Source organism: Momordica charantia (assembly GCF_013281855.1).
Source record: "Momordica charantia cultivar OHB3-1 chromosome 6 unlocalized genomic scaffold, Mcharantia_2.0 BLBB01000006.1, whole genome shotgun sequence".
Taxonomy (NCBI): Eukaryota; Viridiplantae; Streptophyta; class Magnoliopsida; order Cucurbitales; family Cucurbitaceae; genus Momordica; species Momordica charantia.
The window spans coordinates 7,028,232-7,040,152 of NW_028275164.1; the positions used below are offsets into that span (position 1 = coordinate 7,028,232).

The 11,921-nt window shown below is 31.0% G+C and overlaps 1 protein-coding gene across 1 annotated transcript; it reads right to left on the reverse strand.

Moving 5' to 3' along the window:
* Window positions 1-2,558: 2,558 nt before the first annotated feature.
* On the reverse strand, window positions 2,559-3,768 carry LOC111016441 (Integrase-type DNA-binding superfamily protein). The gene has a single exon (XM_022291844.2). The coding sequence runs from the start codon at window positions 3,398-3,400 to the stop codon at window positions 2,834-2,836; it is 567 nt and encodes a 188-aa protein (XP_022147536.1). The 5' UTR covers window positions 3,401-3,768; the 3' UTR covers window positions 2,559-2,833.
* Between the last annotated feature and the right edge of the window lie 8,153 nt (window positions 3,769-11,921).

The following is an 11,921-nucleotide window of genomic DNA, read 5'->3' on the forward strand; positions in this document are numbered from 1 at the left end:
CATATTTGTGCAACTACATAGGTGTTGTTTTTTCACTTGAGATATCAAACAATATCAAAATTGGATTTTCTTCTCTTCTCACAAAAATTCTCTCTTTTAGTTATTCATGTTTATGTTGAGAGCAACTGTCTAAAAGTTCTTCCAAATTCGAGGGGTTTGAAGTTGTTGTTCTACCAGAGTTAACCTAAGTATAGTCCTGCTGAGATAATCGTTGTATTCTGCTAGCAATTTGTATAGAGCGAATAATTGTCTTCAGGTCAGAGCTATTTAAACGTGTCTCTCGACTATATTTCATTGAGTTTTGGTGTTCATTAAGTTATCGGGATTTGTAATTGTGTTGTAGCCAGCTATTTGACCGTTTTATTTATTTTACATATACAGAGTATATTCACCCAACAATTTTTAGCTACTTAAAAATTCAGAAACGTCTATTTATTCATTACTATGCAATTGAAATAGACCAATACAATAAAAATGACTTAGTAATTTTTATGGTAGAATTATACTTAGGTTGAAACGGTATGTTTATATTGCCTTTTCCATTCTGTTATAAGAGTGAGAATGTTTGGCAAATTAAAAATTTGATTTTAGAAAAGTTTAAAGTCATTTTAAATTGATTTTTAAGTTACTGATATATTTTGAAAAATCAATTATATTTAAATCATTTTTTTCAAAATTACTAATTCTACCATCACTTCTAAACATCGAAAAATTTCTTCACCACCAACTTTGAAAAATTCTGTGTCGATAAGAAATTAAAAGATGAAAATTATTTTAAATGGCTATATTTATTATTAACCCTTAAAACATTTCATACTAAACCAATTAAAAATAAAATTTCTTTTACTTTAATCATTAGAATTTCTGTTTCTTGAGATGACTGTGTTTGCACGACGAAGGGTTGAGCAGACTAAATGGCTAAATGCTCCGCCCGCTGAGTCGCCGGCTTTGAAATGGGTGTGACCGGAGAAACTTGGCGCCGCCGTCGTCTCCGATGAACGGACTTTCTTTTGCCAACCGGAATTGTTGATCAGAAAGATGCTGCTTAATGACGATCTCCGGTACATGGCTAGGTAATTTTACTGTGTATTTTTTCAGAATTAATTTTTTTGTTATATTAAATATACCATATATAACTTTGATTTTTACATATATAAACACATTTTATCGTTTTTATTTTTGCTAAAGTAACAGTTTAATGTCTAAACTTTATAACAATGCGATCTATAATAGTATCTATTGTAAAAAAATATCATCAAAATTAAGTGTCTAACTTTTATCGTATAACAATTTAATTTTTGTAATTTATAAATACATTTACTCCCTTATCAATTTATTGATTTATATATATAAGAATCTTAAAAATATATATATATACAATAGGACTAAATTAAATTGATTTATATATATATATATATATAATAGGACTAAATTGTTACACACTTTAAACCATAATTGTTATACACTCAAATTTAGGGACTAAATTACTATCAATTTGAAAATACACATGGACTAAATCAATACAAATTAAAGTTAGATTAAATCGTTACTTAAAAGTTCAACGATGGAAAATACTTTTTAACCGATTAATTATTACGAAAGAGAAAAATAATTTTTACCACACTCTCTAATCTACTTTTTACATCAAATTATACCATTTTTACTTTATACTGTGTGTATATATATTTCTAAATGGACTAAAGAAACAAAAACTCATGTTACTTTACACAAAATTTATACATATTGAAAACTCAATATATTTCTAAATGGACTAAAAAAACAAAATCTCACAAATGAGATAATAAAAATGAAATGATCAAAATTCCATTTTTTTTTTAATACAAGAACCAAAATAGACGTTTCGAAAGTATTGAAACTAAAAGTATGAGAATCTAAAATGAACGTTTTAAGAGTACATATGCAAACTAAAACAAAAACAAATCAAAAGTCAAAAGTATCAAAATAATATTTAAACCGAGGAAGATTAACAAACAAACAAGTCCAAGTTCTCAATTGGCAAATTGTGGAGTTATCATCTATGTCATGGGGAGACAGATGAAGTTGAAATCTAGGATAGAATCTTATCTGATTACTATGCAACTGTTAGATAGTCAAGTAAACTAGTAAAATTTTGACATTTGATCTCTACAATTCACTTAAAATTTTTAGTACAACCTACTAGTACTCATCTCTATTAAATCTAAGAAGAAAAGGAATCGACCAATAAATATACATCACATTAAAGTATGTTGTCGGGTGAGCAATGTTCTTATTCTAGCTAAGATTAAAATTTTAGTGGGACCTATTTGTCTATTTAATTCATCAAAAATATAATATAAACAAACCAATAAAAATATACTACATCAGCCCAATTCGAACAAAACCAATTGGTCAAGACATTATAACCGGAACGCGAAGGTGACATGATTTGTAAATCTGTAAATCGTAACTTGGTTTGCAATTGCATGATCATTAATTTTCATGGCTTCCAAAACCCCACCTCTTCACTTCAAACAATTTCACCACCAAGAGGTGTAATTTGCAATTTTTGAACAACATTGAACTTGGAATTATAACAACTTTATATAATAGTTTTCATACCCCTAAGGCCTGAATTTCCTTTTTTACAAACGGTAACTAAATGCATAAAGATTACAAATTTTACACATTTTCTCTCTCGAATAATTGAAGAATTCGATGGCCGAGCTAAAAAAATATTGGGGTCCATCGATGGAGTAGCAGTAATTTTTATAGACACCAGAGGGAGGGGAAAAATCAAGACCAAAAAAATGGGCAAAGTTCTGAAACTAAAAACCGTCAGAACTCTGTTGTTTTAGAAGTTCCAGAGGAATGAATCTTGATGTGTGGTGGCGTCAAAATTTTCATCTCCATAATCAAACGAAGGAGCTGAAGTATTGAACAGTTCGTTGAAAAACGGGTTGTACTCCGGAAACAACCCGAAATCCGACCCGTAATTTTCGGATCCCATGGCGGTGTGAAGATCCAAAAACGACGATCTTTCATCACACTCGATCTGGGCGGTGGTCCCCGACGCCGACGCCGAATCCTCCGACGAGGGCTGCGGCTCGGAGTTGGCGAACTCGGCGGCGGCGGACTGAATCTCGGCCCGGGAGAGCAAGCTGGCGCCGGGTATATCCGGCGGGTTGTCGGGAAAATTAAACCGAGCAGAACGGCCACGTAGGCAAAAAAGCGCGGCGTCGAAGGCACGCGCCGCCTTCTCGGCGGAATCGTACGACCCCAGCCAGATCCGCTCGCGGCTGTTGGGAAGCCGGATTTCGGAAACCCACTTCCCCCACTTCCGCCGCCGCACTCCCTTGTACCGGGAATCGGCGGTGGCGGCGGCGGCGGCGGATTTTGAAGGGGAAGAGGGCTTCGTCATGTTGTTCTTTTAAAAAAATATAATTAAAAATCCGGTGGAGTTGAGGTAATTTTTAAGATTAAGCGGCGGCAGTGGGGAGTGGAGTTGTGGAATTTTGATTGTGGATGGCGAAGTGAATTATAAAATTTTTGCGGCTGCGTGAGGGTATAAATACGGAGGAGATTGGGGGATTTTTGACTGGACCACGGAGGCGCGTTGAAAAGGGACCAAAAAAGCGCCAGGGTGAGGAACGAGGAACCAGGCGAGGAAAGGGGAACGCGTGGGGACACGTGGCGAGTAGAAATTCTGATGACGCGGGGTCATGGTTTGGTATTCCACGATTCTGATTTATATTACTATTATCACGTGTCCCAAAATCGCTTATTTCTAAGCTTTCTGGAATTTTACTCGTGCTTTAAATCGTTTAGATGAAAATTTAAAGAGGACAACTTGGGCAACCATTAAATTTCACCTACAAACTTTCTAAATTTATTTTGAACTAATAATTTTAACTATTCATTATACTTTTGTGTACCTTAAACAAGTTATATATATCTCCGACCAGTGAAAGATAGAAGTGTTCGATAACATTATTTGAATTATATTTCTTATTTCAATTATAATTTGAGATTACGGTAGTTTAAATAGATTATTAGTTTTATATGTAAAGTAATTAAATTTAACGAAATCTTATTTGTTATTCTTTTTTTTCTCTACTTTCCTAAAATTATCATGGTATTAGAGCCTCCAAAAATTAACCGTGAATATGTAAGACTCTATGACGTAATATAACTGTCTTAGAAATTCAATCAAAATATGTTAGAAAACATTGTTTCTCAAAATGTTTTATTTTAGTTTATTTACACAAATGAATAATTGTTTCTTGAAAATAACGAAAGTGTATATATATATATTTTTTTTGTTCCAATATTTCCCCTTCCACAGAGCTTGCAATCTTTACTCACTACTTTAAGAATAATTTCTCATTCAAACAAGAAGTAACAAAATATTGCATTCTAACTTTTTACCTATATAAGACCTAATTGATAATGTTTTTGTGTTTACTCCTTATTATTATTAATAATAATAATAATAATAATAATAATAATAAAAAAGAATAGTGAAACATCAACCCCATAGATTTAAGAATAATAAAACCATATTTTTATTAATGCTTTTAACACAAATTGGAAAAAAAAAACAATAAATTTATTTTTGTTATTTCCAAAATTTCTGTAGACAATTTTTTCGCTATGATCTCTTAAAAAACATGCTTCTTTCTTTTTTTTAAGTACAATATATGAGATGTAGGTTCAAACCTCAAGTAGTTGTACTGTACTTGAGAAGTTAACAATTAAACCGCTAACAATTAAATAACTGTTTAATTAAGAATAACTGTTTAATTAAAAATTCACCAGCATATCGAAAATTTAATATTTTAAACCAATTTAATCACATGCCTAATTATGATGCGATTAATTTATTAATTAAATTAACTTTTGGAAACTATATATTATAATGAACAAATATTGTCCAATGAAGGCACAAGGAAGATGGATTTGTGTCTCCTCTCGTCTTATCAGCTTCAAATGGAACAGAGTGGATTGTCTTCCCTCGACCCAAAAAGTCAACATCCCATCATAAATTTTGACCAACATCAACTAAAATTTTCAATCAAAATTTTCATGTAGATTTTTTATTTTTTTGAAAAGGGACGTAGAGTTACCCTAGTATTTAAACCTTATTTTAGATCGTTTGTCACAGTTAAAAATACTTTCTACACAAATATAAGTAACATGATCAAAATATTTAAGCTTAAAATGTTTGAACTCGTGCCCCCAAGATCTCAAAAGTAATTTGGAATTAAAGAACAATGTTTAATGTGTAATAAAATATTTTAATAGATTTAAAATTAAATTACAAGTTTAATATTTGAATTTTGAGAGTTGTATCTAATAAGTCCGGGTATTTCCAAAACCTACCCAATTTTGATGCCGTAAATGAGATATGTTCGCTTTTTAAAGAACTTGTTGTTTTAAACATTTTCTTTACTACACCTTATAGAGTAAACAAACTACTTCACTTCACTGCCATTAGTTATTTTTAAGTAAAGTTGATGCTTTCATTCTTTCCTTTTCTCATTCGTCTTCCTCCCTTAACTCACTCCAGGTTCTTCCTTTCCTCGCTCGCTCTCTCCCTCCAGCAATGTGGATGTGAAACGAAGACTCCCGCTCCTCACTGATGGTCTCTTCTCTTATATCTCACCGAGTTTAGATATCAAAAAATAGTGAAGGCAGACAATGAAACGTAAATAATAAAGACGAAGGATACAAAGAAAATGAATAAGATGAAGAATAAAAGTAACCCAAAAAAGAAAAATTATACGTCACTCTGTAGGAAAAAATAAACGAGAGACGGAAAGGTAATTCCACGGAATTCTCAACAAAAGGTCATAATAATAAATTTTTCAAAAGACGGTCATATCCTATTTACACGCCCAAATTAAGGTCATTTAACACAATTAGCTCTAGTATATGCTTGTATTTTAAAAAATGTCTCAAGCTTTGAATGTTGCTTTTGTTAAACAAGTTGATGAACTCTTAATTTGGAATCTAATAAGCAAGAATTTGACAAGAAAATTTGAAGATGGAGTAAAGTAAAAACTTTTCAAGTTAATTAATAAACTAATCTACAGTAAATAAAAAGTACGTACACTCTAAAAATGCCTTTCCACCCAGATAAAAGAAACAGTGGGTCGGGCTGCGGCGGCGCGTCACTTGCCGGCACGGCGGCACCTGAATTTTGTTATGCGTCGCTATAATTATTAAAGAAAGAAAAAAAAGGGAGGACACGTAGGAAATTTGGGACCGGGAAATTATTAATCAGTTGCGCATCGCATTTTATAGACACGTGATTTTTGTGCTCCCCCCTCCCGAGATTTTTGCCTCATTGATGACGTCATCCGGTATTAGGGTTAGGTAAAAGTAACTTCCTTGCTATTCTTGGAGTTTGGCCTCACTTTTAAAATTTAGGAAAAATACTTTGATCCACGAGTTTTTAGCCCTAAAATTTTAAAATGGATATTTTGGTCTTGTTTGGAGTAAGTGATTATTTGATTTTGAACTCTCAAAATGGACAATTTTTTGTCCTGAATTGGAATGAGATTGTCCGTCCCTTCGTACCCTGAATATCTCCAGGATGGTATGATATTATCCGCTTTAGGCATAACCCTCACGACTTTGCTTTTGGTTCCACCCAAAAAACTCACACGAGATAATTGTCCTCTCTTATATACCAATGATCATTTCCTTTCCTAGCCAATGTAAGACTTTGTTTGCAATCACCTTACAAACCCAACATGTCCCTCCAAATAGAAATGAAAAAATTGAGTGGATCCCACAATTAGATTCATATTTCTACAAAGCATAGAAGAGAATGAAAAAATTGATTCTCATTCATTCATTGTCATTCCTTTAAATAAACATGGACTCCTAAATGGTCATTGAGCTTCTATTACTTTTAGTCGACTAATGTCAAAATGACGTGACACTTTAATTGTTGTATTTTGTTCATTTGACAAAATATGTTAATTTAATATTTTTAGTACACTTCTCTCCTTCATTTTACATTTTCTTCCCTCTCCTCTGGTGAAGCTCACCACGAATGCCAACCACTGTCTCATTCCTCGCTCTCCCTCGTTCCAAATCTTTCTAAATCAGGTAACGAGGCTTTATTGAGAGATGGAGAAGAGGAGGAATAAGAGAGAAAAAAATCTCTTGAAATTTATGATTAGGTTAAAATACCATTTTGGTCCTAACTTTTAATCTAGTCCATTTTAGTCCTTATAGTTTAAAAATATTCATTTTGGTCCCTATATTTTTAACTTTAGTTCAGTTTAGTCCGTAATACTTTGGAAATGTTCATTTTGGTCATTGTACTTTTAAAAAGTTTTCATTTTAATCCCTCTTTGCAATGTTTTAACACAAATTTTACACATGATAGAAACTTTTTACTATAAAGTAACGTTCACAATTTAAGAAATATATTGACTGTAATGTGGTGTTGAAATTGTGATAGTAAAAATAAGATTTAAAATAAAATAAGGGACTAAAATAGTCACTTTTAAAAAGTATAGAGACCAAAGTGAACATTTTCAAAGTATAAGAAATGAATCAAAGTTGAAAATACAGAAATCAAAACCGACGTTTTAAAAATATAAGGATTGAAACCATGGTCCACTTTTTCTTTTGTCGCTTTTTGGTTGATCTATCTTGCCTCCACTCAACTGTACGAGAAAAAGGAAGTTTCAACTAATCTTAATCCTTAATGTTTGTTGAATTTATGATTTTTATTATATAAAATATTTGTGATAAATGGATGTTTTTTTTTCTATCGTTTATAGTCTTATGTACCACTCATGGGTAATATATTTCTTTTATAACAGTGGAAGGTTCGAATTTACAAGTTCTTGATCGTAGATAAGTATCTTAATCCATTTAGTAATATTCTGGTGGTTAGTCATTGTCTCGAAGAAAAAAAACAGAAAAGATAGGAAAAATTCACGAGCATTCTTTTTCTGCTTTTTTCTCAATGATAAAACATTTATATATATATATATATATATATATATATATATATAAATTAGTAGGAGATGAAGCATTGGGTGCCTTAAGTGGGTTATCTTCGTGTTGGTATTTTTCAAAAATATGTTGTATCATCCATTTCTTAATAATTATTTATATAATTATAGTAATCGAACGGTAGCCAAAGTGAACATAGCTCAACGACATTTTTTACATATATCTCCAACTAAGAAGTTGTAGGTTCAATTACCTTGTATTAAAAAAAATAGTAATACAACGGTAAATTGATAATGATCGAGAGAATATTTTAAATCAATTTCATAATTGATCCAGACAATTACCTTTTAAAGGTAGAAGGTTTCCTTCTCTTGAATGTACTAAAAAATTAAAAATTTATTTCCTGATTTTAATGAGATATAATTTACCTATAAGAAAAAATGTTAATAATCTATTAGCTTCACTTTGGTCCCTAGAATATTAAAATTTTAATTTAAGTTGTCTATGCTTAGTTTCAATTTGATCCGTGACTTTAAAAATTTCAATTTAATCCTCATTGTTAAAACCTCACAAAATTAAGCCCTTACTTTTTTTCCCACAATTTTCAACTATTTTCTATTCGGTTTTAAATCTTAACATAGTCAATTAAAGAGATAATATAAATTCGTTGTCAATGTTACATAAAACTTATCACGTATTCAATAATGATAACAACTTATAGTGATTTAGACGATTAGTGTGATATTTGACCAAACTATACGGACTAAATTAAGACTTCTAAAACTATAAAAATCAAATTCAAAACCCATCTAAATTCATGGAGACTCAATTTAATATTTCGAGAGCAGCACAGGAACAAATTAATAATTTTTTTTTAGATAATTGATCATTTCATTGTTTTTCGAAATTTTTAGAGAATATAAGAAAGCTTTCATCCATTATTTGACTTAATTTCTTCTCTAAATTCAAATATCTCATAGCTTGTCAACATAGAGCACGATTCAAGACACTATTTGTCCCATCAACCTTTTTGTTCAACTAAAATATATAGTAAACTTTTTGCATTTATTGATACGAATTATGAAGGATAAATTAAAAAAAGTTAAAAATATACCAAGCATGCATAACTAACCGTAATTAATATATATTTCCAACAAAAAAGTTGTGAGTTCGATCTCCATCCTTACATGTTGTTCACATGAGATTTTCAGAGAAATTTAATTCGTGGCCTCTTGGCGGCTTGTTGATCTCGACCGACACTCTTGACAGCTTGTTGATCTTGGTCATTGATGATGATCTTGATTAGAGGATTTTAATATTAGATGTGAAGAGGATTTTGATCACATGCAAGATGAATGAATGAACCTCTATTTATTTAGAGTTAATATCTTTAGATGGCTGTTTTAGAAATTATTTACATAAATGTCTAAATTTTTATAATTTTACACTTTTAGATTTCTGCGATTAGGATTTTAGTTTAATTCCGAATTTACCCTACTTATTGCATTTTCATTTATTATAGTTTTTTGCTTTTTTTAAAATATAAAATAGTTATTTCCATAAATTAATATTACACCCATTTAATTAAGGTGAGTCTAATATTAATTGTCAATTCAAATCTCTTAATTCACTCATTCAAATCCTTCAGAAATATTGATTTTCTTTATTTACCAATATTATTAATTAAAAAATATCCAAATCTCATCATCCCTATTTCTTCTGATTTCTGCTACATAAAACTAGAGATATAAATGATACATAAAACAATAGAACCAGAGATATAATATACTTGTATATCGTTCTGATTTCTCTGGTTCTCTGGTTCTATTTCCGTAGGATACATATTATATCTCTAGTTTTATGTATTGTTTTATTTCTTCCGATTTCTCGATGTTGTTCTATTTATGTAGGATATATATTATATCTCTAGTTAAATGATACATAAAACAATAGAACTAGAGATATAATATACGATATTAAAACTAGAGATATAATATATATCCTACGGAAATAGAACCAGAGAACCAAAGAAATCATAACCATATACTCGTATATGCGAACCAATTTAAACAATAGAGCCAGAGAGCAAGAGATGAACCTCGATTCTGTCCAAAATTGAAACCTAAATATAGCATAAACTATGGTATAATGGGAACAGACAGACTGAAATGCTCATTCGACGGAGGCCGGAGATGAAATTAGATGTTATTGGAAGGAACAGCGACGATGTTACCATATGAGATACGACGGAGGACGACGTTGAAATGCTCTGCAAACAAAGGAGAAGAAGCCACGGGAGACAGCGACGACGACAGAGAGATGCTGCAGAGGAGACGAAGCCCAACAGTCGGAGCGAAAGAAAATCGAGGGAGAAAGAAGGAGGTTACGAAATTTTAGGGGTTTTAGGATTTTCAATTTTGGAAAGTTGAATTAACATCATTTTAGGAATTTAATATATTTTAATAATGATTTACCAATTTTATATTTTATTAATGATTTAATATTTAGATAGATATATTAGTAATCTTCATTATGGGTACCATCTAATTTGAGAATTATTTTAGACAAAAGTGTAATTTGTATACGTTTCCATCCTTTTATGTAATTAAGACTTCTAAATAGATCATCTCTATGTACTAATCCCATTTATTTATAGGGTCTTTCATGGGTTTTAGGTGGGCTTTAACCCATCTGATTTTAAGTCTAATTGACATGTGATACAATCCTAGTTTAGGTCAACAAATAGACGTGACGAATTTTGATTAGAACAATTTATGCCATACGTGAAGCAATCTTATTAGACCAAATTATGTCATCATATGGTCATAACATAATTTGTGGTTCAATTCAAATGTCCAAAAATAACATATGACATTATTTAATTGACTAATCTTTTAATTTAAAAATACTTGTCAAATTTTAATTGGCCGCAATTTAATGACTTAGTTTTGTCATTATTAGGTGGCAATTTGTGATTTGTCGAAATTTTTCGGTCAACAAAGACTAAATTTGTTTATGGTGGTTTTTGATCTAGTTTGGGAACTAGTAAGATGGGATATGATCGAGTTTGGAAACAAGCTTGGTGAGGAAGACCTACACAAATGAAGTAAACATTGTTCAAGTCAGTAAGAGTACGATCTTAGGTTTTAAAATTGAGCTTAGATTGCTTACTTTGAGTCAGAATGATGCTTTTATTTATAGGGTGAGATCCGACCGTTCGATTGTACTGTCGAGAAGTCTATTGCACAAAGGTTAGTTTTTCGAGTATCAAAGGTTAGCGTTTCCTTCGATCGGGTGGAGCTTTTCATAATTTATTGATTACCTTATGGTCAGGTTTCAAAGTCAGTCACACGTGTCTATGAGCTTCTACCGATCTTTCCTAGTTCTCCAAATGGCAAGTTCATTTTTACCCCTCAAACGAAATTGAAAAACATAACCAAACAATTGGGATTAAAACATATATCTAAATTTTTTAAGAGCATCGACCTCATTAACTAATAAAGTTATTTATAAAAGTACGTGTGAATTTATTGGTTTCAATTTTATCTTTTAATGTTTCGACGCTTTAATTTTACCCTCAATCTTTTTTTAGTTCATCGGTTGGGATGGAGATTTAAGCTTCTAACATTGCAGAAGGTTTGTTTTATGCCTTACAATTTAAGCTAGGTTGTAATAGGTGTTACAATAAATTGTTTTCTCTCTAAATAAAGTTACAAGGAAACCTTTCATTAGCCATTTCTATTATAATTAAAATTAAAAAACGTTAGGGGTGAAGAACCAAAGAAACTATATATAAATTCCATATGGTATTTGAACGAAATTTGCTAATAGATTTGTCTGCTGAAAAAATTAAAAAATTAAGAATTGAATTATGATAATGGATAAAATTGAAAAAAAAATTTAGAACAAATGTTGAAACTAATTTTATACATTTTCTTTTTATGGCAAACCAATACCAACTA

Bases quoted from the DNA above. Each gene is read 5' to 3' on its own strand.
- LOC111016441 (XM_022291844.2), bottom strand. From the start codon at position 3,400: ATGACGAAGCCCTCTTCCCCTTCAAAATCCGCCGCCGCCGCCGCCACC.